The 26715-nt window shown below is 42.6% G+C and overlaps 1 protein-coding gene across 2 annotated transcripts in view; it reads left to right on the top strand.

The window, feature by feature from the left end:
• Window positions 1-26153, top strand: part of DTWD2 (DTW domain containing 2) — a 165963-nt gene extending 139810 nt beyond the window's left edge. The window contains exons 5-7 of one of the 2 annotated variants that reach the window (XR_009762349.1): window positions 17551-17679; window positions 20310-20371; window positions 22308-22389. Coding sequence is in view for 1 of the 2 variants with exons in the window: in XM_061624609.1 (XP_061480593.1) it covers window positions 17551-17679; window positions 22308-22478 (300 nt within the window). In the remaining variant the exon portion in view is untranslated. Of the gene's footprint in view, window positions 1-17550; window positions 17680-20309; window positions 20372-22307 lie in introns of both variants that reach the window. The other variant, XM_061624609.1, reaches the window with a different exon arrangement.
• The last annotated feature ends 562 nt before the right edge of the window (window positions 26154-26715 follow it).

The following is a 26715-nucleotide window of genomic DNA, read 5'->3' as shown; positions in this document are numbered from 1 at the left end:
TTTAATTGACACATAGTTGTCATTGTGTAGAAACATATTTTAATACATTACAATGAGCTACTGAGCATAGCATAACAGCAAACATAATCTGTTAATGAATCTTTAGGCAATAAGCCCCTTTGTGAAGATAAGATTTAGTACAAAGACTGACACTCTGGTCCTGATTTTACAGAAATGAAATATACTGTTCTCAAGATAATCAGTCACTTACTAGTAATATATCTCTTACTGGCTAACTATAAAATTGTAATGTGTGCATTAACTAAAATATCAGCCATATGCTTTGATCCATTGGCAAAAATGTTCTGAGTAGCAGCTGTAGATGAAGATGATGTTTAAGAAAGAAAATAATGAATCTGCAACAAGAAATGTTATGCTTTTTCCTCCATTCATAAAATGTATTAAAGTAACATGCAGATATATTTGTGAGTCCTTCTTATGTATTCTAATAGCTCACTAATAATTTAGATCCATTTGACCTATTTTTCTTCACAGTCCTAATACACCTAGTGTACTAGTCACTCACTCCCTGCTTACCATACAGTAGGGAGTGAACAAACAAATCCATTTTTCTTTTCTTTGTTATGGGAGGGGGGTAAGTAAGCAAAGGGACCTGCTCTTTTTTTCCCAGTGCCTGGTAAGGGGAGAGGGAGAGAGTAACAAACACATCAATTTTTCTTCATTAAAAGGAACAAGTCCCTTCCCACCATTGGTTAGCATGACCTGGTAAGCTATAGCCAAGCTTGCTTGACTATCTCTAAAAAAAATTTGAAGAAAGAGAAAGGGACCCATTTGGTCTTATACCACAACTGGCCAGTCTGTCTGTCTCTATCTCTTATCTCCAGTGCCACAAAAGCTTTTTCATATTTTTTCATATTTTAACAGAGCAGGTGGGTTGTGCAGCAAATGCCCACATGAAACCCAGAGGCAGAGCACTCTGGGGAAATGGCAGGCACAACTGTTTGAAGCTTTTCTGCAGCATGCCGCTCTATAAATGAAAAAAGAGGAAAGTCATTACTTCAACTGCAAGGCCTGCACATGCTATGGGCCCCTGGTCCTGGGCCTCATAGTAGAGTCCTAGCAGTACCACTTGTCATGAACCTGTAATGGTCATGAGTTATTAGAAATCTGATGATAACACTTTGGTTCCAGTAAGGGACTCTGGGAGATGGTTATAGTCAGAAAGGACAGGCCTTGCCAATTTGCAAAGTTAAGTTTCATTTTCCCAGCTGAAGACGGTTAGAAGAAGCCTTAACGAGCTGCACCTGTTTATCTTTGTTGATTAGCCAGTGCCTGGCACCCAAGGTCATCCTTGGCCTATGCAGTTGGAAAACACCGTTGGGAGGGGGGCCTGAAGGCGCGAAAATGTGAGAAACATCGAGAAGAAAGTTACATCAGTCAATTCCTGATTGGTCAATTAATCTTGGACCGTTAGGATCTTTTTCCCTTAAGTATAGGGCTAGGGACCCACAGCCTTTGTTCTCTGTTTTCTGCCTATGCTGACTGGCACCAGAGTTCCAAACCTTTTCTGCCTTATGGTTCCTGGGGTTGCTTATGGGAAGGCAACCTATGTCTGGTTCCATTGCTTTATGTTGAACATCCATCTCTCTTAGGAGAGGTGCCACGCAACCAACTACCTCGTATGTAAGTAGTTAGGTGAGCTAGTTTATTATTTTTTTGTTGTGTGTATGAATTCTCTGTAAGAACCTAAACCCCTGTTGGGTGAATGGTCTTAAAGGATTACTTGCTGCTATATGATATGTGCACTTATATATTTTAATAAAGCTACTTCTATTTAACCTGGTGTGTTCATTTGAGAGAAGGGGTGGTTCTAAATTCAGTGTTTTGACCCAACCTCAGTCACTCACTACCAAAGAGGGTTAAGAAGTTAAAAGCTTGGATTTTAAGTGTTAAACCAGAGGTGCCTGGCAAGGAGTGTAACTGTGACTCTTGCCTTTTAGGACCTTGGTTTTATATACCTTCTGGGCTCAGAGATCCCCTGGCTCTGAGTGGACCAGTATACAGGGGTGGTGGCAGCCTACCTTCTACCTTGCAGGGTTGTTGTGAGCGTACACAGCCTTGGCAAGGGTGAAGTAATAGCTTTTCGGTTCCAGTCTCATTTCCCTAAGGGTGGGGGTCTGAGCCTGATGCATGTTCCCGGGACCCTGAGGGTCGGGCGGGCATGACATGGTGGCAGCGGTGGGATCGAAGCCATTCCTGCTCTTAAGTGAACACGCTGTGTGAGATAAGTGCATTGCAGCAAGTTGTAAATTTTAAAGAGACTTCTGACACAATTGTTTGTTACTTTGGGTAGTAAGGTTAGTGCAGAATGTCGCAAAAGATAAAAACCAGATCTCAAAAGAATGGAGCCGAGGATGTGCTCCTGGCAGACACTGCGTTGCCTAGTCAGCTTGTTCATCTGGAAGAAGGCGCTGCTGCTCTGTCGTTTATACCTCAGCCTTCTGTAGATGAAAAGGAGTTCGTGTCTAAGCAAACTGAGGATAGCGAAGATGAGGAGGAATCAGATTTGGATGAGGAAGAGCTGCCTAGGAGCATGCAGCGCTACCTGGCTAAGCAAATGAAGCTGTTGTCCCTGCAGTTCAAGGCTATGGAGGAAGATCGCCGGAGTAGGGAAAGCTTTGCTCGTGAGATGCAACAACCGCGAGGAGGAAGACCAGACCTCCATAAAAAATCCTTTCCGACTTTTCGTGAGACAGATGACATTTTTACCTTCTTCCAAGTTTTTGCTCACTCTTGTAGGGATCAAGGTGTGCCTAAAAAGTACTGGATGAGTGCTTTACGCATTAATGCTGAAGGCGAGTTGAGAGAACTGTTGAACTCCTTGCCACTGGAGTATGCCGATGATTTTGACTACTTTTATGCTGTAGCCAAGTCTCACTTTGCGCTAACTTCAGAGGATTGTTTTCGGCATTTAGAAACAGACCAGAAGAAGTCTCGGGAAAGCTTCTCAGCCTTTGCTGCACGGATGGGCAGAAATGTGGAACGTTGGGCTGACACAGCCGAGGCTGTAACCCGAGAGGAGGTTTTAGATCTGTTTGCAAAAGAACTGTTTTACAGACGCCTCCCTCGAGATTTGATGGCTCTGGTCAGAGACCAGCAGCCCCGTTCTCTGACTGAAGCAGGCATGCTAGCCGATCGTATGTTTAAAAACAGAGCTGAAGAAAAGTATACTTTGTTTCGGAGACCGGAGTACGTTCCTGTGAAACCGCCGAGGCGAGAGACCGCAGGTATGCAGAAACCAGGGCAACCGGCGAAGGAAGAGGAAGGGGGGCCTGCTGGCTACTTCAAAGTGTCTTCCGCCCGGCCCGAGGCTGCATTGCAAGAGAAGCCCCGTGGAGAAATAATTTGTTTTAAATGTGGGCAAATTGGCCATAAAGCTAACTCCTGTTCTAAAACCTTGTCTAAGCCCAATCCTGCTGGAAGGAAGAACCCAAAGGTTGCTCCAGTTGCACGTGTGAGAGACTTAACGTCCCCTGGAGCGGAACCTCCTGAACTTTCTTCATGGTCGTCAGCCGAGGAGAATGAAGGAGCAGAATCGGATTTTGTATTTTCTGCCCCAAATTCACAAGACCGTCCTGAGACCCCTCGTGGACCAGTTGTTAAAGCCCTGTCGGTGAGTGTTGTACAAAATATATCCGGGGGCAAAGAGGGAGAAGAAAAGGATGGTTTGCTGCAAGGGAAGGACTGTCCAGAACCTCTTTCATCGGAATGCAGGGAATGGGTTCAAACGCAGTTTTCGGAACCCATATATGTTAACTGTATTCAGGTCATGGGACGGGTAGATTCGGGCGCAGAGCTCTCCAGTGTTGCTGAACACTTGGTGAAGCCAGAGCAATATGTCCCTGACTTACAAGTGACTGTCACGGCGTATGGACCCAGGGCCGTGCAAGCTCGTGTGGCCGAGCTAGTGCTTTCATACAAGAATTGGACTGGGCGCCATAGAGTTCTAGTTCATTCAACCAATAGTTTGTGGGACGTTTTGATAGGAACAGACCTGCTCTTCCTGCACCATAGAGAGACTGAACGTAGGGCGGAGAGGGATGCCCTTGCTAAGTCTCAAGTTTTGTTAGACACCTTGAAATGTAGTGGGAGAGAAGCCAAGGCTTCAAAGGAACGGGCCGTGCGCTTGTCTGAACCACAGAAAAAAAAGTTTGCCTTTGCAGCCCAGAGAGGGGGGCTGATGGAATGCAAAGTGCCGCCTGTTGGCTCTCAAAGAACTAAGACAGCTCTAATAAAGAAGGGAAGCCTCCACAGTTGTAAAAGCAAAGAGGAAGCCAATTCGGCCGTTTTGTTACAAGCGGAGAAATCTGATTCTCTTAATGAACATTTAATTGTGGCTTGTGCTAAAGTGTGTGACTTTGCAGAGGGGAGAGCTGAGAGCCTGCCCGAACAACAGGAAAAAAACTCCTTGCAACCCAGTGTGGGGGAGACAGAGGAATGTAAATTACCGGCAGCCAGCTCTCAAGCCTTTAGGGCAGCTTTATTGAAGGATGAGAGTTTGCAAAACTGCAGGGAAGAAGCCGGGAGAAGCCCTCCTGCCTTATCAGAGACTGTGAAAGTGAGATTTTATTGGGACAAAGGCTTGCTTTATCGAGAACATGTTCCTGGGGGGAATTTCACGGACTGGCAACCAGTCAGACAATTAGTCGTGCCAAAATCTTTTCGCCGGGATGTATTGCAGCTGGCCCATGATGCTGTGACTGCGGGGCACCTAGGTGTGGAACGGACTTTGTTTTTTGTTACCCAACAATTTTATTGGCCCTTAGTGGCTAAGACTGTTAAAGAATATGTAAAGTCCTGTGATATTTGTCAACGGCTTGGGGATGCACGTGATCACCCCAAGGCACCCTTACAAGTGTCCCCGATTTCTAGGAAATACCTGGTTTTGACTTGCACTCCTGCTGTGGAGGTTGCTGAAGATGCTTTATCTCGGTTACCTGTTCCAGTTGACTGATATTTGATTCATGCTCATTCCACGGACTGATTTCCCGGCTCTGATGACCTCTGGACCGTTTTTAGACCTTGTTTTACTCTTTTACGCTTTTAACATGTTTTATGGACTTTTTAAAGATTTCACGGCTTATGACCTTTTTTTTTTGAACTTGGACCAGTTTTGGATCACCCCATTTTTTATTCTATTTTTTTTTATTATTATTTTTTTTTTTGATAATAAAGTTTTCTTTTTTTTTTGGGTGTTTTAGGGGTCCCTTATTTCTTTTTTTTTTTCTCCTTTATTGTTGTTATTTTGTAACTTTGAACTTAATTAGAAGGCATAAGACAAGAAGTAGCTCACTTGCTTAAAATGTATTAAATTGTTTTTTCTTTTCTTTTTTTTATATGCTGTATTGTAATGTTGATGGAATTTCTTTTTTTTCTGATTGTTCCCTTATTCCTGGTTGCTGTGGCGATGACGCAGAACTATTTAGAGTTCTGACATCATCTTCCCAAAAAGGGGCGTGTCATGAACCTGTAATGGTCATGAGTTATTAGAAATCTGATGATAACACTTTGGTTCCAGTAAGGGACTCTGGGAGATGGTTATAGTCAGAAAGGACAGGCCTTGCCAATTTGCAAAGTTAAGTTTCATTTTCCCAGCTGAAGACGGTTAGAAGAAGCCTTAACGAGCTGCACCTGTTTATCTTTGTTGATTAGCCAGTGCCTGGCACCCAAGGTCATCCTTGGCCTATGCAGTTGGAAAACACCGTTGGGAGGGGGGCCTGAAGGCGCGAAAATGTGAGAAACATCGAGAAGAAAGTTACATCAGTCAATTCCTGATTGGTCAATTAATCTTGGACCGTTAGGATCTTTTTCCCTTAAGTATAGGGCTAGGGACCCACAGCCTTTGTTCTCTGTTTTCTGCCTATGCTGACTGGCACCAGAGTTCCAAACCTTTTCTGCCTTATGGTTCCTGGGGTTGCTTATGGGAAGGCAACCTATGTCTGGTTCCATTGCTTTATGTTGAACATCCATCTCTCTTAGGAGAGGTGCCACGCAACCAACTACCTCGTATGTAAGTAGTTAGGTGAGCTAGTTTATTATTTTTTTGTTGTGTGTATGAATTCTCTGTAAGAACCTAAACCCCTGTTGGGTGAATGGTCTTAAAGGATTACTTGCTGCTATATGATATGTGCACTTATATATTTTAATAAAGCTACTTCTATTTAACCTGGTGTGTTCATTTGAGAGAAGGGGTGGTTCTAAATTCAGTGTTTTGACCCAACCTCAGTCACTCACTACCAAAGAGGGTTAAGAAGTTAAAAGCTTGGATTTTAAGTGTTAAACCAGAGGTGCCTGGCAAGGAGTGTAACTGTGACTCTTGCCTTTTAGGACCTTGGTTTTATATACCTTCTGGGCTCAGAGATCCCCTGGCTCTGAGTGGACCAGTATACAGGGGTGGTGGCAGCCTACCTTCTACCTTGCAGGGTTGTTGTGAGCGTACACAGCCTTGGCAAGGGTGAAGTAATAGCTTTTCGGTTCCAGTCTCATTTCCCTAAGGGTGGGGGTCTGAGCCTGATGCATGTTCCCGGGACCCTGAGGGTCGGGCGGGCATGACACCACTAATTCTCCCAATCATCAAAAGAGTCTACCTATCACTCTTAACATCAATCAAGCATCATTAATAAGGTATAAGCATTGAACACTTAATCATGGCTAACTTCCCTAGTTTAAGAATAGTTCATAAATTCACCTTCCAGTGTTGGCAATGACTGGCTGATTTACCCAAAGCTGACACATCCAACATACCTCTCGTGTTACTGATTTTAAAAGTGTATTTTCTATGCCTTCAGTATTTCTGGTGTTTTTCATCTATAAGTGTGAACTGTGGTGTAGTCTTTGGCTTTCTTTGCTCTCTGGTGAACACTCGCTTCACCTCGGATATTTTTATCATTGGCCACATTCAAATGATACATTTATTCCACTTTAAACAGTCATGGCTTCCGCAAAAGAATCCTGGGAAAGTTTGTGAAGGGTGCTGAGAGGAGTTAGGAGACCCCTATTCCCCTCACAGAGCTACAGTTGCCAGAGTGGTTTAACAGTCAGTCCTTCTTCCCAGAGAATTCTGGAAATTGTAGTTTTGTGAGGGGAATAGGAGTCTCTTAACAACTCTCAGCACCCTTAAACTACACTTCCTAGGATTCCTTAGGGGAAGCCATGACTTTTTCAAGTGGAATAATAGTGGAATAAATGTATGGTGTGAATGTGGCTACCAGCCTCTGTAATCATTTTAACTGAAAAATAGCCATCGATTTTGCCTGCCAAGCTTTTAACCTTGCCAAACAACTAAAGGGAACTGAGAAGATTGTTGTTTAAGTATTATTTCCATTTTGTTCTGTTTGAAATTGAAAATTGAAACAGAGAGATTTTATCACCCCTGTTCACTTCATAACATTGATCATGCTCAGAAAGTGATCCTCATAATATAGCTTGAGGAAGGTATTATGGTTATTTTTTCATGTTACAAAGTACAACCAAGGGGAAATAATAAGGTAATCTCTGAGGAGGAATATTTTATATCTCTGTAGAGCTAGAAATTAAATTAGTAAATCAGTGAAATCAGAGGAGGCTTACTATTAGTGTTCTTAGAGGACTTAAAAACGGTCGGCAGAATTGTTATTGTAAGCTGCCCAGGGAACTTCGTTATTGAGTGGCATATAAATACCATTAATAAATAAATGCTGCTAAGCCAATTATCAAAATGGTCAGACATATGTCCTGAAACACAACACCACAGTGTAACTAGAAACTAGATTTCTGGTCAGACTAAGCTATATTTGAGCATTCAATTCCCCTATGTGATTAGGATTGCATAAGGGAGAGTGGGAACTCACTGGCTGGTGTCTTCCTCTCTACCACGTCTTCATGCCTAGCTGCACCCTTCTCCATTAATTGGAGGGTGAATGTCTACAGGAGGGAGCCTGCTCTACATGTGTAGGCTCCCTGAACAATTTGATCGTGGATGAAGGTGCCAATTTGGTATGCATTACCGAGACCTGGGAGGATTTGATCTGATCCTGCTTCACCCACCTGGATACTCAGTGCAACACCAGGACAGGCTGCAGGGACGGGGGGGGGAGTTGCTCTGGTCTACAGAACATCCATTTCTTTCACCAGGAAACCACTCTGTCTTAGAGCTGGCTGTGAGGGCCTGTGCCTGGTGTGGGGCCAAGCAGACAATAAACTAGGGTTGCTGCTGGTGTACCGTCCACCATGCTGCTGGGTTATTTCAGTGTCCATGCGGAAGCTGCCTCTAGTGTTCTAACTTGGGTCTCCATGGTTTCCATGACAATGATGGGGCTGTTTCAAGTTGTCAACAGCCCGACACATAAGGCAGGGCACACCCTCGACTTGGATTTTGCTCCAGATGAAGGAAGGGGTGGTCTGGAGATGGGGGGGTGGATGTCACCCAATTGTCATAGTCAGATCACTTCCTGGTAAAGTTTAGACTTAACGGCTCTGATCCTTCCCTGCAGGGGTGGTGGACAGACTAAGATGGTCCACCCCCAGAGACTAATGGAATCTACTGGATTCCTGAATACTCTGGGGGAGTTCCCAGTAGATAGAGCGGGTGACCTTGTTGAAGCCCTTGTCATGCTGTGAAACAGCAAGATGTGTCGAGCTCTTCACATGGTTGCCCCTGAGTGCCCTCTCCAGCATTGCGGAGCCCAGTATGTACCTCGGTACACCAGTGAGCTAAGGGCACTGAAACAAGCTAGATGACAGGTAGAGTGCAAGTGGCAAATGGACGTGCTGTGAGGCTGATCGGGCACAAGTAAAACATAACCATGCCTACATTATGGCAGTGAGGGCAGCAAAGAAGGCCTGTTTCTCTGCTTCCATCGTATCCTCAAGTTATCCATCCAGTGAAGTTTTTCAGTATTGTCAGGGGTCTGTTGACATCAACTCCAGGAAATGGAGTTTTAGACCCTTCAGAGGCCCACTGGGAATTGTTTGCAAGGCACTCGGAGGGTAATGTTGCTCCTCTCAGTAGCAGTCTTGATGCCCCATCCACATATACTGTAGTCCCCAATGAAGTGTCCAGTGCAACGTCTGCTGCAACTTCTTGGTGTTGTAAAAACTTAGGGGTTCTCTCGGGTAGAGAAAGAAGGCCACCAAGTAGCAACGAGTTCAAAGCATTTATTTCAAAACTACTGCAGTAGGGCTGACACAGATACATTACACTCAATGGGTGAAGCATGAGTGGCCCCCCCTTTTCCTGCTTTGCCCTTTTATCACCAAGGCTTACACAGAGAGGTGCAGAAAAGCTTATCTAACCAGGCAAGAAGGAATGCATGTAATCAGCAGAACAAGACATACACAGTTGCGTATGTGGTTGTAGCTTTCTAACTCAAGCGTTTGCAAGTCTCCTGTTGTCCTGGGATACAGCCTTGGTCTACATTTCTACATTTCTGTTTTTACTACATTCTGTTTTTACTACATTCTCCCCTTTTTTAACATAATTTCATGTTAAATTTCTTGTTGAATCATCATCTTCCTTTCGTGAAAGCTCATTGGATTTTTCACGGTTTTTTTTATCCAGTTTCCACATATGTGAATAAGATTTTGTACACATTGCAAACAACAGGAAAGCATTATTAATACTATCACAATACATGCAGTATATTAGAACAAGACAGAAGATGAGGCTTAACAAACTAACAACAAGACATCTTAACCAACCAAGATTAGGAAGCCAGGACCCCCCAAGTGAGGCTGTCCATTGTAACAGTATAAATTGTTCCACAGGTAAGCTCCCATCCCTTCATACAGTTGGAATGGACTTCTGTAGGTGCTGTAACATTTATGTATGTGGATTCAGTGATGTCCATGCATGTATCATTAACTAAGTCATTTGCAGGTTTTGTATAACTATAGGTACCCATATAGTCAAGTGGAATAGCAGTCCATAAGGAACAAACAGTTAAATCTGGTCCCCATGGATAGCACACAGTTTGATTGCCCTTATAGAGTTTACAATGTACTGCCAGAAAGGTTTAGGCAAATGTAAGTGTAGGATAGGCAAGCAATAGGATGAACATTAGATTGGCCATGGTCCCTTGGAAAACAGTTGACATGGATCGTAGGAAGCCCACCATTGTACTTCTTTAGGTTGGCCACACCAATATTTCTGATACAAAGGTTTTGCACAGCAGAGACACAGCAAAATAACAAAAATAAGGCAACAAATTAATAATACTGAATAGCAAGCAATGTGTGATTCACACTGTTCTTGGATGGTGTTCATCAGACCTCCTGGAACAGGTTGGCAATGAACCACTTGTTTTCTGGGTCTCTCCTTAACTTGGGAGCTGGAATAGGACTGGCAACATCTTGGCTGTGGTCAACAACTGCAGGTTTGATGTGGCTGTGATGAATCCAAGTTCTGCACTCAGCAACCTTGACCGCTATGTGGGTCATAAGAAGAATCTGGAGTGGGCCCAACTAGGAAGGAGCCAGCGGCGAAGTCTTGGAAAACGACTTGATCCAGATCCAATCACCAGGCTGAAAGGGATGAAGCTGTTCCTCCAGTGGCAACGTCTGAGTAAGGGCTGCAGCAGTCCACAGACACTTAAAGCTTCTAGAAAGAAAAATCAAATAGCCATGTAAGGAATCACCCCCTCCCACTAGGAACCTTGGATTTAATCCTTTCGTGGTGGGCAGTGGGTGCCCAAACAGCATCTCATATAGTGACAACTCACAGTCAGCATGTGGTCTGGTAGTACCTGAGGCCACCTCAGTGTGTCTTCTGACGTAACTTACCCCAAAAGTACTTAATTTCTCTTACCACTACCCTCCAAACTTTGGGGTTGATGCAAATTACGTGCAATACCAAAATAAGAGTATAAATACGCCAACACATCAGCTGTGAAGTGTGTGCCTTGATCAGAGTCAATGACAAAAAGTGGACCAAATCCAAGGACAATATCTTTCATCAGGAATCCCAGGACAACAGCAGCAGAGGTGTGAGCAGCAGAACAGGCTTCGATCCAATGTGTAAGCTGATCATGACAGACTAAGAACATAAGAAGAGCCTGCTGGATCAGTCCAGTGGCCCATCTAGTCCAGCATCCTGTTCTCACAGTGGCCAACCAGGTGCCTGGGGGAAGCCCGCAAGCAGGACCCGAGTGCAAGAACACTCTCCCCTCCTGAGGCTTCCGGCAACTGGTTTTCAGAAGCATGCTGCCTCTGACTAGGGTGGCAGAGCACAGCCATCACGGCTAGTAGCCATTGATAGCCCTGTCCTCCATGAATTTGTCTAATCTTCTTTTAAAGCCATCCAAGCTGGTGGCCATTACTGCATCTTGTGGGAGCAAATTCCATAGTTTAACTATGTGCTGAGTAAAGAAGTACTTCCTTTTGTCTGTCCTGAATCTTCCAACCTTCAGCTTCTTTGAATGTCCACGAGTTCTAGTATTATGAGAGAGGGAAAAGAACTTTTCTCTATCCACTTTCTCAATGCCATGCATAATTTTATACACTTCTATCATGTCTCCTCTGACCCGCCTTTTCTCTAAACTAAAAAGCCCCAAATGCTGCAACCTTTCCTCATAAGGGAGTCGCTCCATCCCCTTGATCATTCTGGTTGCCCTCTTCTGAACCTTTTCCAACTCTAGAATATCCTTTTTGAGATGAGGCGACCAGAACTGTACACAGTATTCCAAATGCGGCCGCACCATAGATTTATACAACAGCATTATGATATCGGCTGTTTTATTTTCAATACCTTTCCTAATTATCGCTAGCATGGAATTTGCCTTTTTCACAGCTGCCGCACACTGGGTCAACATTTTCATCGTGCTGTCCACTACAACCCCGAGGTCTGTCTCCTGGTCGGTCACCGCCAGTTCAGATCCCATGAGCGTATATGTGAAATTAAGATTTTTTGCTCCAATATGCATAAGGATATGCATAACTAGGATGAACTTGTAGCCCTACGAGGGAGGCAAGGAAATGAAATCAATTTGTAGCTTCTCAAATGGCAAAGTAGCCCAGGGCGCCCCCCTTTGTGTCTTTTAGGCTTAGACGCAGTATTGAAGGCTTGACACATAGAGCTTCCTGGTATACACCTGGTGCGAACCAATGTGCTTGAATAGCATCCACCAGTACTTGAGTACCACAATGTCCTTTATCATGGAGTTGTGAACATAACAGGTGCAGAAGTCTTTGTGGTGCTATAGGGCGTCTATCAGGGACTTACCAAATGCCCTCACTTCACTGTGCTTCATGTCTTTGCTCTCAGTCTTTAATTTCCTGTGGGGAGAGAAAATCTGCATATTGCTTAAGGGTATCATTTCAAACATAAGTGTGAAGTGGGTGCTCAGCATTGGTATTACCTTTCGTGATTGCAGAAGAATCCTTCTGAGGGGCTGAACAATGCATAACAGCTATTTGTGGTAGCATCTAAGAGGGCCAACATGAGCAATGCGCTGGCCATTTGCTGTTAAGTAGTCTCTTTGCTTCCACAATGCTCCAGTGGCATGGCATATGTCAAAAGCATGTTTTGAGTCAGTGTAAATATTCACAGTCAAACTTTTGCTGTATAGCAGGTTTCTGTCAGAGCAACAAGCTCTGCCGCTTGCGCCCCCTGGTGCGAGAGCCAATGGAGCCGCCCACACGATGTATACAAAGTCACAACTGCTGTACCAGTATATTTATGGCCCTCAAGCATGTCAGAGGAACCATTAGTAAAATACTCAGAGTCTGCATTTTCCAGGGACATCAGTAGGAGTCTCAGTCTGTTGAATGACCTGAAGACAGTCATGCTCAGCAGTAGGAGCTGAATCCACATCTGGGAGTAGAGTAGCAGGATTCCGGGTGGAGTGTCATTCCAGCTTTAGACAGGAGGCAGCCAGTAATGCAGTCAGTAATCCAGCTTCATAATTAGCTAGACGCTGGTTTAACAGGCTTGGGTTTGACACTTAAGTAAGACGGCTGACACCTCATGAGGGACCAGGACAAGCAATGGGTAGCCCATGACTAGGTCTTTAGACTTCTGGACCAGTAGAACAGTAGCTGCAAGTGCCCTTGAGCAGCCCACAGCTCCTCTGGCTATAGGATCAAGTTGTACTGGATAAGCCACAGGGCATTGCCTTCCACCAAACTCTTGGCTGAGAACCCCAGAGGCCAATCCCAGGCACTCATGCACATACAGTCTGAAGGGTTTTTCATAATTAGGCAGGCCCAGGGCTGGAGCTTTGGTCAGAATACATTTAATAGTTTGTGAGAGCTGGGTGAGCTCTGGTGTGGTACAATCTTGTCAGGGGGCATCTTTCACAGTCAGTTCCACCAAAAATTTGGTTAACTCACCCAACACTGGACTCCATGGTCTGCAGAAGCTCAGATTCTTAGTAGGGCCTGAACTTGGTGTTTTGAAGTAGGCAGCAGAATCTGCAAGATCGCTTGAATACGTTCAGGCAATTCTCATTGTCCAGGGGCAATAATAACATATCTCAATTACTTTACCTTTGTATTTGCAAACTGCAGTTTTGCAGGTGAAGCCTTGGGCTAAGAATTCCTTGTGCCAAATAGGCATCAATTTGTTTCTGAATGGGATAGGATACTGTGGAATGCAGGATACTGTGGAATGTTTTACATGGATCACAACTGGGGTGGTTGATTTCAATAGTCCCACATCAGTGGAGGACCATCCACATAAGCTAGGAGGGACGCTGTACAGTTCTGATGGCAAAGGTGAAGGCACTGGTGCTGCATCTAAAAACATGGTCAAATTATGAATTTGAGAATTTGGAATGTCCAATAAAATAAATATCAGGAGTGCAACGGATGGTGGCCCTCAGTTTACAGAGAAGAGTACATCCTAAAATACTAACAAGAGACTGGTCAGTTAGACAGTTACACATAATTCATCAGATATTTACAATGAAGTCTCCCCCCCCACTCCTTTTATGTGGTTTTTCCTTGTGTTTTTACACTTTAATTCCTTTGGCAACACATTCAGTATCTAAAAGGCAATGGTAAACAATTTCTATTAGAACACAGGCAGCTTATAACATTTAAACCATCACCCCCCCCTCCTTTATGCCTGTGAGTCCTCCTCTTCCCTGCATGTTGACGTGACATACTCATCCAGGGTGGAGGTAGCTGAAAACTGCTGGATTTGTTGTGGGGGCTGTGGAAACTGTAAATTCTTCTGGTCCGGACCTTGCTGATAAAAGTGCCAGCTATCTCATTTCTGTGGCCATTTTCTTTTCTTTTTCTTTTTGCAATAAAAACATTTGGAGGTTCTGTACTTACAGGCTGAATTCTTCCGATTCTTCCTTCCTCCTCTTCCAAACGCCCCCCCCGAAGCCTCTCTCGGCTTCTGGATCCTCCTATGACCATCTCTGAATTCCTGTAGGGAACTTAGCCAACAATTGTAAATCATCTTTACGCTCTCAGGTCTCTCCCCGGATGTTCCTCGGCCTCCCCTCTTCTCTCCTCCTAGTTCTGTCCAACCTTCAAAACACACATGTTGCACTTCCCGTCATGGGCTACCCATTGCTTGTCCTGGTCCCTCATGATGATGCGACCAGCAACGTGTCCTCTCGACCCTTGCCCTTGGCTTATTTAAGCTTGCCAAGGGGGTTTGACTGAGTGGATCCAGGGTGTGGTCAACGCATCATTGTGGGAGGAAGTAGTTCCAGCCACCTTGAAAGAGGCAGTGATCTGACCACTTCTGAAAAAGCCCACCCTGGACCCATTGGTTTGTGACAATTACTGACCAGTTGCAAATACCCCCTTCTCAGGGAAGGTGACTGAGAGGGTTATAGCATTCTAGTCTGGGTTCAGGCCTGGTTATGGGACTGAATTGACCTTGGTCGCCCAGATGGATGACCTTTATTGGGAGAAGGATAGGGGGAGTGCGACCCTGTTACTCTTACATGATCTCTTGGCGGCTGTTGATACCATTGACCATGTTATCCTTCTGGGCCAACTTGGTGAGATGGGTATCGGAGGCACTGTTTTACAGTGGTTCCAATCCTATCTCCAAGGTCATTTTCAGAGAATAGCATCTGGGTGATTGTCTTTCAGCCCCCTGGCAGATGCTGTGGGGTGCCTCAGAGTACCAACTTGTCCCTCTTGCTGTTTAACATCTATATGAATCCCTTGGGAGCAGTCATCAGGAGATTTGGGGGGAGGTGTCAGCAGTATGCCGACGATATCCAGCTCTGTTTCTCTGTAACATCTGAATCGGGAGAGGCCGTGCAAGCCCTGGACCGCTGCCTGGACTCCATGCTGGGCTGGATGAAGGCCAGTAAACTGAGTCTGAATCCTAGCAAGATGGAGGTGCTGTGGGTTGGTGGTTCCCGACTTCAGATAATTGGTCAGTTGCCTGCTTTGGGTGGGGTCGTACTCCCTCTGAAAGAGCAGGTCCGTTTTCTGGGGGTGCTCCTGGATCCATCTTTGTCACTAGAGGCCCAGGTGACCTCAGTGGTTAGGAGTGCCTTTTACCTGCGTCAGCTGGTAAGACAGATGTGGCTGTTTCTGGACCGAGACAGCCAGACCACTGTTGTAATCTCTAGGTTCGATTACTGTAATGTGCTCCAGGTGGGGCTGCCCTTGATGTTGGTCCAGAAGATGCAGCTGGTGCAAGATGCAGCTGTAAGACTGCTCAGTGGGGCAGGCTATTGCCAACATGTCACACTTCTGCTGAAAGAATTGCACTGACTGCCCATTTGCTACAGGGCCAAGTTCAAGGTTCTAGTTTTGGTGTACAAAGCCCTATACAGCTTGGGACCAGGATACCTGCAAGACCATCTTATATCTTATATACCCAGTTGATCACTGTGCTCTGCAGGTGGGGTCCTCCCCCTGCAGATACCATCTTATCAGGAGGTCCGTTCTGCAAAACATAGGAAACGGACCTTTAGTGTGGCAGCATCTGCCATGTAGTATTCCCTCCCCTTAAGTATTAGACAGGCACCATCTCTGTTATCTTTTTGGTGCCTATTGAAGACCTTCCTCTTTCAGCAAACCTTTTGAGACCTTATCCCAGTCTGCTTCTGTGTTAAAATTGCTTTTTAATATGTTTTAAACCTTTTTTCAAAAAAGATTTTAACCTTTTTTCAAAAATAAGATCTTTTGAAAGCTTTTTTAAAAGCATGTTTTAAAAGATGTTTTGTTTTAATGTATTTTAATGTTTGTTTTTATGATGTTTTAAAGTGGTTTTAGTGCTTTTGTTTGCCGCCCTGGGCTCCTGCTGGAAGTAAGGGCGGGATAAAAATCAAATAAATAAATAAATAGTGATTTAACAGATATGGTTGTATTCAACTAAGTTCTATTCAAAGTTGACCCATTGGGATTAATTGACCTAAATTAGTCATGTACCTTAATTTCAGTGGATCTACTCTATGGTGTCTAAATCAGCAATCCAGTCTCCACATGTGCATCACCCTCTTTTCCCTCCATATTTGGTTTTGGAAAGGCCGTGTACGTGTATGTATTGCTTTCCTGTTGGGTTTCGGTTAAACATACTAAGGAAGTATTCATAAAATGCAAAACCTCTCCATGCTGTAATACAAGAAACAGTTTCAGAGGCAAGTGATTTTGCATGTGTCTGACACGTCAGAGCCTCTCTCTCTGTATCAGTTCTTTTGTAATTGCTAATGTGAGTATTAGGAGAGTGTGCTGTTTTGTCTTTGCATTCAAAGCCATTCAACACTATTCAGGCTCTGTAGTTGAAGGAACATAATGAATAATGTCTGAATACTATCACAAAGGCTACTGTGTCATTTTTGAGCAGCTGTTTTATAAATACAATAAAAGCCTTTGCAGCTGATAAAACACATAGCTTAATGGTAGGATGAAAAATGTTTTAACGTGTGATAGTGTCAAGTGCTTATCACTTTAGTTAGAACTAATTAATCAACTTCCCACATATATAACGTCTGCAAAGAAGTATTAAAGCTCTCCAATAAATGACATTAGTTCTTTTTGTATTGTATCTTTTTGTAGATACATATTCATTTTCATTTATAAAATACTTTGCAATTACAATTACTAACAACAGCAACAGCCCAATAGTATTGGAAATGGATCAGAAATATGCTTAACTGTAGTTTGTAGCTCTCTACTACAAATTTGGGATTGTTTAGATTTGAAAAAAACGTTTTTATTGTGAAATACAACACAATACCTAAGTAGAATGGCAGGACATAAATCAGTAAATGATAATGATATTGTAATTTTGAACCAGAGTTTCATAATCATTTCTTTCAAAAACATTATTATACTGACTTTGTTTAAATATGTATTAAATATTGCTATACCACTGTTCAGCAAAGCTTTATAAAGAGCTATGCGTATAAAGACCAAATTCATTCTAAAGACTGCTTGCCTTGTTGTATTTATATTTTAAAAGACTTTTAGTGCAAGTTTGTATTTGTATTATAAACAACAAAATATGGCATTGGACTATATGCTTATGATGATTCTCAACTACTAAAAAGTAAAATTTATTTTCAGGAAAGTGTTTAGAAGCAGAAAACTTGTAGTAACATTTCTTTAACATGGAAATGTTGTTGTTTTCAGGTCCAACTGAGAACTAGCCTTTCAAGTCAGTATGTAATTCGTACACAGCCTACAAATGCATGCCTGTCCACACTTGAATGTGCAGCTATTTCTCTTGCCATCATGGAGAAAAATGATGGTATTAAAGAGGTAGGTAATTTTATGTCACTAATGTAATAATAAGGTGAGAAGAATATTATTTAACAAACAAGACTGTATTTATTAGCCAAGGACTAATTTTTTTTAAAAAAAATGCATGTTAATAAATGCAATTTGTTAACTTCAGAGATTTAGCAAAAGTCCTCATAAGTTTGCTGCATTTTCCTATGTACCTTATCTCTATATCTGTCAAAGGTAGCTACATAAGTACTTTCTTCTATTATGATATGCTTCATCCCATCCGTCATATCATTATAGTAAGTAATCCTAATCCCACTTACCTGGAAGTAAGTCTGACTAAATTCAGTAGGACTGATTTGGAAATAGACATGTTGGGGATTATACTGTGCTATCTAAAGAAAATCTTTTAATTTTCAGTCAGTGAAAATATTTATATGTTTTAAAATGAATCTTAAACATATGTTTTGTACCAAATGTCAGTCCTTGATTACTTGATCCTCTGGCAAAGGCTATTTACAAAAGTACAATAAAGGTGTTAGTGTTGCTAGACTTGTAAAGTATGCATCTCCTCTTTCCCCTCTGAGGTCACATAAATCTCCTTTTCTTCTATATTGTAACATTTCATACCTAACAAAAGGTCACTGAAGTCAAATTAAGCAATTATCTTCTTTCATGGTACTGAAATACATTAATGTTTATAAATAGGCTAAACAGTTATTGTATGGTCCAAAGACATCATTTGTAAACTCTGTAGAATAATAAGGCACTGCCGATCCAATTTCAACTGAGCAGTTAATAATCCTACATGGGAATCATTCCTGCATGAGCTACTCTGCAAAGATGACCTGAACAACCTTTGAAGTGAGCTTGAAGATTAAAATATATTTGTAAACTCATCCCAAGGACTTGAAGCATTCTTCTAGCCTCAACACATGACCTACCGGGTTATTTCAATCTTCTAATCAGTTTAAAACTGTCAAATGCCATTATAAGAATTTGGAACACGACAGCTTTGGAGTCTAAGTTTTTTCTACTAGGTCAGAGAACAATGATAAGACATTAGCCTTGCTTTGCAAGCGATCTCATGGGCCTATGATGGAAGACTCTGCCAAGATTCTAAAATGTCTTCAGTGCACTGTATCTTCGGTACTTAACACCAAATGGAAAGGTTTATGGTGGTCATTGTGATGTCCTTATAGGTTAAAAACTGTAAATATGGTAAGTGCGGGTTTATATAGGGATATATGGTAAGTGAATTGAGTAAGAGGGGGGAGTACATGGGCTGGAATGCTGGAGAATGTTGGATGATGATTGGTTGAGTGAATGGCTGAAGGTATAAATGAGAGGATGACAGTTGAGTCAGGGAGGTTGTTGGGGGGAGTTGAGAGGAGAGTGATTGGAAAGGAGTTGAAGTGGGAGGCAGTTGGGATTGAGTTGACAGAGTTTTGAGGGAGGTTTGGATTCTATTAGACTGATATTTGGACAGAATATATATAACTGGAAACATAAGAGTGACACTCTATGAAACCATACGCTTGTTAAACATTCCTAAAGTAATCTTGTTATTTCCTGGTGTTATCAAATAAATACTTTTATTGGTTTACCAAAAGCCTGATCCTTGGCTGGGGGTATACAGACCAGAAGGGAGGGCAGGGTAATTACCAAGGCTGAAGGGAAACTGTATCTAATGGTGGCAGCGGTGAAGGAAGAAATTGTAACCGTCAGGTATCCAGAGCAACCCAGCTTTATAGAGAAAGATACAGGGGGGTTGTGGACAACATGGGCACTCAGACACAAAGTAACAATAAGTCATAGGGAGACTCAGCAGTAAGTCTCCAGCAGTATTGTTTACAGGAAGTGGCTGGTGGTGCTGCCTAGCAGTGGGATCTTGAGAGATCTGTGCTAGAGCGGAGTGAGAAAAAATACAAACGACGATCCTGAGGTGGTGCCTAGTGAAAGGCGGTAGCCACAAGCAGGTGGGAACCTGACAGGTGGAGCCAAAGGAGGGAACGTCACAGTCATCACCTCAAAAGAGAATGCTAACAACTAGCAGTGTACTATAATATCCATTTCTCATTGTGGGTTTTTTAAATGAATCGGCTTTGGGACAGGGCTAGGGAACCTCTGGTTCTCCATTTGTTGTTTGGCTCCATCTCCAGTCAGCCCCCTGTGATCATGCTCAATGGTCAGGTATGATGGGAGTTCTCATCCAGCATCAACTAGCCACATGTTCTGCATTCATGCTTTTATTTATTTATTATTAGATTTATATCCTGCCCTTCCTCCCAGTAGGAGCCCAGGGCGGCTTTAGGATAACTGTGAAAATGTATTTAAAACCTGTTTAGAACCTTTGGAACCTAAGGGCCATGTGACATGACAAACCCAGGTTTGCTATTGGGGTACCCATAGCAGGAAACTATGGCCACCCTCCGCTTACTGTCACAAGTAGATGTATCAGATAATGATCAAGGTGAGAAACTTGAATTTGACATATGCTCCATGCTCCAAATTATAGGAAATAATTTACATTAATTTGCTTCATTGTTGTTAGCTATTCGAAGGAAGATTTAATGACACTATAAATGCAATTGTGTATCTTTGTGTGGTAGTGAAGAATTTGAGACTGTACTTTACATATTGCTTTTGTGTAATTTTTATAGAGATGAAAGAACCAGACTTATTTGTCCTTTATATCGACTTCCCAGGAAAATGTTGACAAGAGGTGGGTAGCTTCCACCCGCAAGCCTGTCATTTCTGTATCATTTTGCTTTGTACATCGCCTAGAGTGGCTGATGGCCAGCCAGATAGGCAATTAATAAATGTAATAAATAAATAAATAAACCTGATTAGGCCCGCCAGACTTCCCCATTTAGCCCATGAACTGTTTCAACCATGTCACACCCACTGGGCCTTCAACTGACATTATAGATGACATCAGATGTGAGGCAGGTAAAGGTGCAGCTCAGCCAAAAGTGGGGTGTGCAGGCAACAGCAACCAGCTGATTGTCAGGTGTGGAATAGGTGTGGAACAGGCTTGGCCAGAAGGGGAGGTTGTAGCCTCAGCTGATCAGTGCCTTGATTTCGTACCGTGAAATTTGCTTGGTTTCATACCATGCTGACAAAGGAAAATATGTCACCTGATGATATTGTGATGTCAGGTGATTAATAAACATGGCCCAAGGGGTGGGGGAGATAAGGATCTGCCCCTCCGCAGTCAGATCCAGTTGTTCACCTCTGATCTTTTTCGAGTGGTTCATGGCCTTTCTGGCCATGGATGCCCAATCTTGTGTAACCAAATTATGTGCATGTATTTCAAGCTATTAAGATTTGTAAGCAACTTTTGACCACTGTTGTCAATGCACTGGTAACCTCCAGGCTGAATTACTGTAGTGCACTCTATGTGGGGCTGCCCTTGAGGTCTATTATCTTTTCAGTGCCTACTGAAGACAGGCACTTCAACAAGCCTTTTAAGTAGAGACCTTGTCCCAGTCTGCATCTGTGTTGGAATTGCTTTTTAATATGCTTTTAAAGCTTTTTAAAAAATATATTTGTAAAGATGTTTTGTCTTAAGATGTTTTTAAGGATGTTTTATTTTAATATATTTTAAAGTTTGTTGTTATGATGTTTTAGTGTGTTTTTAGTGTGTTTGTTTGCCGCCCTGGGCTCCTACTGGGAGGAAAGGCAGAATATAAATCTTATTCTTAATAATAATAATAATAATAATAATAATAATTTTACTGAATAGTTATTGGGTACAAGCTGTTTTAAACTTGTATTAATCGTGTTTATATTTTTAACAGTGAAAATGTATTTTTGTGTTTCTTTTCCCCAAATTTTATGGAATGAAATATGTATGTATGTATTTAGAATTTGAAGGCCTTCTCTTGTGCCCTCCAGCTGTTGTTGGACTACAACCCCATCAACCATAGCCAGCATGGCTAGTGGTCAATACAACAACCTCAGGAGGGCACCTCATTGGCTACCTCTGGTCCAATAAGTAAGACCACTATATGCTGTTTAGGGACTCTTTGCACCTTCAGGATTGATATAGTTACATGCAATTCAATACTACTATTTTAGCTTTGCAAGATAGACTTGTAGTCATGTATCATGTTTCCCCCCACCTCCCCTTTACCCAACCCACTTTTACCTAGCATCAGCTAAAGAAGTGAAGGTTCTGGGGGGCGGGGATGGTATTTTCCTGTTTTTTTTCTGGGCCTTCACATCTCTAGCACCAGCACCGTAGGCTATTGAGTGAGCCAAAGCTAGCTCTTCAGCAGTACACAAAAAGATGAGATATCCCCTCCCCATTTCAGGAAGCTTGGATCATGCCACAGAGAAAAGCATGGAATGAAGATCTGTAACTATTTTAAACAATGTGCTTGGAATTCTTTTGCTGTCCTTTTTATATCAAGCATACACTTTTCATACCTCATTTAATATGTCATTCTAACATGTGATAAAACCCAGTCTGCAGACTTGAGCATACTTACTTAAATGCAACTTCCTTTGAAATCAATGTGACTTCTAGTTTGTGTGTGCTTGGGAGCGGGATATCAGTCATTTACTTGGTGCAATGACAACTCTATATGAACTCAAGATAAAATAATTTGTGGGTCCTATGTATAAAAGTTTTTTCTCTCTCTCCTGTTTTGCAGGCTATCCTCCGTCCTCTTCAAGCCCTGTGCTCTTTCCAGCTTCAGCATGGTGCCCAAGTTCACCACAGCAAGGAACACCTTCTTAAAAATGGTTTATATGACAAGCCAATGCCAAAAAATAAACGCAAGCTCAGGAGAATGGAACTCTTAGTGAATAATGTTAAAATATAGCAGTGCTGTGTAGGTTTAGTATTTAAAAAAATGTTCCTTTTAACTAACGAAGTGGAATTTGATATGGATTTAATCCAAACAGCCATCTCTTTCAATAATGGACCAAGTTCAGGTGGCAGCTTGCCAAGGAGTTCAAACATAATAGTAATAAAAACAGAATGCTTGGAGCTTTGCATTACAACAGGACATAAACAAGAGGTGTTCTTTCCCTACACCCCACTCCCACCCCTTGTTTATCAGTCTGTGATCTTTAATATGGGTTCTTTGATTTTTGTTGTGGGAGGTTTTTGGCATTACTGCACCAGGAACATAAATTTTACAAGACAGTGGTTAGAAGAGAAAATTCTGGTTCAAGGATTTTGATTTGACTTGTAATGAAAGTGGGAATGAAACTATAACTTCACCTTTTCCATTTAACTTCTTGCTTTGATTAAACATAGTGGAGATATATAAATCTTTATGTTGAGTTCATGTTGGAAGATGTCAGTGAGAACAGATTAGTAACTGTTATCAGGGGAAACAAGGCTTTTTGTCCTCAGTACAGCTCGGTCATTAATGAGAGCCATTACACATTTCATGGGAATACACTAGTATTGGATTGGCATCTATATTGTGAACGAAGATTGCATCTCCAAAACATACAACCCTGCCAACCCTCTCCACTTAGACTTCACAAAAAAACCTCCCCTTAGTTCTCGCCAAATTCCTGTCTCTGTAAACCTCACTACCACCCCGCTTCCCTCAGATCTTGCAAAATAAAAATTAGACCTCACCAAAAAAACCTTCCCCTTAGACCTCACAAAATACTCTCCCCTTAGACCTCACCGCTATCTGTTGACAAGATTGATAGGTGGGTTGTCTTGCCCACCTATCAAAATCCCTTGTGGGGTTCCCAGGTGCCTGTTGCCACTGAAGAAAGCCTAAGAAAGAAGTCTGCTTCTTGCCCTTCCTGCAGCCGCATGAGAGGGGGGATGAAGGGGGTAAAGATGTTCCCCCCTCCCTGTGGTGGCAGCAGCAGCAGCAGTGACAGCAGCACAAAGGAGGGGAAAACTTTGTCTCCTTCATTTGCCAGACTGGAGTGGGGGACAATGTATTGACAGGGATGATCCTCCCTCTGAGAGTGACAGGCAGGGTCTATTCCAATCGTCTGCCTCCTCTCCAGGAGTTGGAGCCATCCCTCTCACCAGAATAACTGGCAGAGCAAGATGACTCCTCAACCCCTTACACAAAAGCAATGCACCAAACACACGGGAAAAAAACCCCATAACTACAACTGCAAATGTCCAGGCTCAAAAACCAGAAGCTCAGAAGAGGCACGGTCACAATCTACTCCAGTCCAGCAACCAACTAAGCAGAACAGCTCCCACTAAGCAGATGAAATGAGATGTGGGCTGAGTGAACTAAGGGCAATGGAACAGGCTGGACAACAGCTAGAGTGCAAGTGGCAAAGTACGTGCTATGAGGCTGATTGGACACAAGTAAAAAAACATAACCGTGCCTATCGTTTGACAGTGAGGGCAGTGAAGAAGGCCCACTTCTCTGCCTCCATCACATCCTCAAGTAGCCATCCAGTGGAGCTTTTTCATATTGTCCAGGGTCTGCTAATATCAACTCCAGTAAATGGAGCTTTAGACCCTGCAGAAGCCCACTATGAATTGTGTGCAAGGCACTTCAAGGGTAAAGTTGTCCACCACCATAGCAATCTTGATGGTGGATACTCTCACTTCCCTTGATTAATTTCTCTTTATTTCAAACTCCCTAATATAGTAGTATAATCCTATCAATAATAGTATGGGGATTATCTTCTCTACCACAAAGACTATTTATATATATGTCCTTCCAGTTCTGAAGAACAGGAAAATCTAATACCTGAATTCACAAACAGTTGAAAAAGTCTTAGTATTCATTGTCAAAAAATTCTTTCATTTACAGTACAACAATGTGAATTTGTATTAAATCTGGATTAATGTTTTGTTGAGTATTTTGTAAATTTAGAAGTGGTGCTTATCCTTCATTTGCTACATATATAGTTGGATCAGTTTTCTTCAGTTAACCTAGGACTCTAATGCTTAATTTTGTTGACTCAGTCTTATGTTTATGTGTGTTAGCAATATACCTCACTTGTTGCTACTATTTTCAGAAAATTACGAGTACTGTTTTTCAATTTCGAACTCTTGTTTGCATCAAGAGTTACTGTTCAGTGCACAGAAGGCTTCTTCCATTTACAGTTGGAACTCTGATCCAGTGGAGACTTCTGGTAGACCATGTGATGCGTCCTTCCCTGGCTCTCCCTGTCAGGTTCCTACCTGCTCGTGGTTACTGCCTGTCTCTAGGCACCACCAGGGACTCCACCAGTCTGGACCGCTCTCTCTTATGATTTCTCTCCCCGCTCTAGCACAGATCTCAACAGATCCCCCTGCTAGGCAACCACCAGTAACGTCCCAATACTAGTATTCCCAGAGACTCTGAATACTGGTATTGTTATTCTCTTCACCGCTGCCACCATTTGTTACAGTTTCCCTTCAGCCTTGGTCATTACCTTACCCTCCCTTCTGGTCTGTGAAACCCCAGCCAAGGATCAGGCCTTTGGTAAACCAAATTAAGTATTTATTAAAGATAACAAAGCTAACAAGATTAACAAGATTTCTTCTTAAGGCACATAAGAATATGGTTTTACTCAATACTAATCCGAACTCCACCTCCCTCCTGGTAAACAACTCTCTAAACCCCACCAAGCAATCCACTCTTCTTCCCCCCCAGATTCCACAATTCACCACCTCACATTCACCCAGATTTACCTGTCATCCTTTCATATACTGTCAGCCATTTTAAACATTCAGCCAATCATCCAGCATTCTATTGCCCATTCACTCCCCCTCCTCTTTCACTACTTACCATGTATGCTCTAAACAACCAGCACTTACCATATATACACTAATATATAGGAACATCACAGACCACCAGAGGAGAACCTTTTTCAGCCAAAGGGCCACATTCCCGTGTAGTCAGAGCCAGAGGCAAGAGTGGGTGAGCAATGGATGTGACTCTTACCTTTGTACAGTGGCTACATTCCAGCCATGCTATTATTATTATTATCATCATCATCAATATACGCAAACATCTTTCCTCTAGGCAAGCAAGAGGCATCATCACAGATGAAGGACAAAAGCACTCCAGAAGAATATGGATCAGGATTAGTGAGGGATGTCACTAATGACAGTCACAAGGGTCTGGTAGGAAGGCCTGAAAGGCCACATTTGGTCCCAGGTCTGAGGTTCCCCATCCTTGTGCTATAGGAAGGGGAGCAGACAATTCTTTCCAATTCACCCTTCCTGTTGTAGACCCCAGCATCATCTGCTGTTCTGGAGGATCCCCCAATTCTCTGGAGTAGCTTTTGGAGGGCTGCAGGGGGGGGAGGCTGAGAAATGGGTGAAAATCACCTCCCCTTACTCCAGCAGAATATTGTGTAATTTTGCTGAATGTAACATGATATTTCTATTATTGTCTTTGGTGTACAATAATTTCTTAAAAAGAAATCTGTTGAAAAGATCCAAATTTTTCAGGTCAGATTCAATCTAGTAATCTCCTTTGTTATCACAAATACTTGAACCTACAAATATTAACAGCAAGGAGTTAACTAGAATTCATTTTGTTCCACAAATGAATCAATCGGTAGTTCTGGTTCAAATAAAATATTGGTTGAAACTGTATCTGTTCCATTTCAGATGGTTTTATATCCAAACTTCTTACATTTTTTTAAAACAAATTTTTGTATTTGCTTTTATTTTGCTCTCCATGTTTCTCATGACTGCAAAACAGCAATGGTGGTCTTAGGTGCTTGCTGTAGCATTCTGGAGGACCCTTAAAACCATTTAACACAGAAGACACAGATAAAACACATTTAGTTCTGTTGAAATCAGTGGGACAGTGCTTAATGGCTGGTTGTATTGTCAACATACGGTCTTCATCATTTACTACAGAGCTTGTGTCCCTTGACAGGTTAGGCCGAATGGGCATCTGGGAGGCATGCAGAAGCCTCCTGTTTCCTGTAACAGCCCAGTGCGGTGCCTGTGCATACATGGGAAGAAGGGTAAATCTAGGTTCTGCTCCATGCATAGCAGGGATTATGCCCATTCAGTATGCAATTGCATTAAACAATTTATTTGCTATACAACTTGGTCTTTGGTTTTGCAATATCTCATTTTATTATTTCTATTTTTTAATTATTGATGACTGT

This window comes from Rhineura floridana, chromosome 1 (genome assembly GCF_030035675.1).
Source record: "Rhineura floridana isolate rRhiFlo1 chromosome 1, rRhiFlo1.hap2, whole genome shotgun sequence".
Lineage (NCBI taxonomy): Eukaryota > Metazoa > Chordata > Lepidosauria > Squamata > Rhineuridae > Rhineura > Rhineura floridana.
The sequence above is the reverse complement of the archived record's forward strand: the minus strand, read 5'-3'. Positions and strand labels throughout refer to the sequence as shown.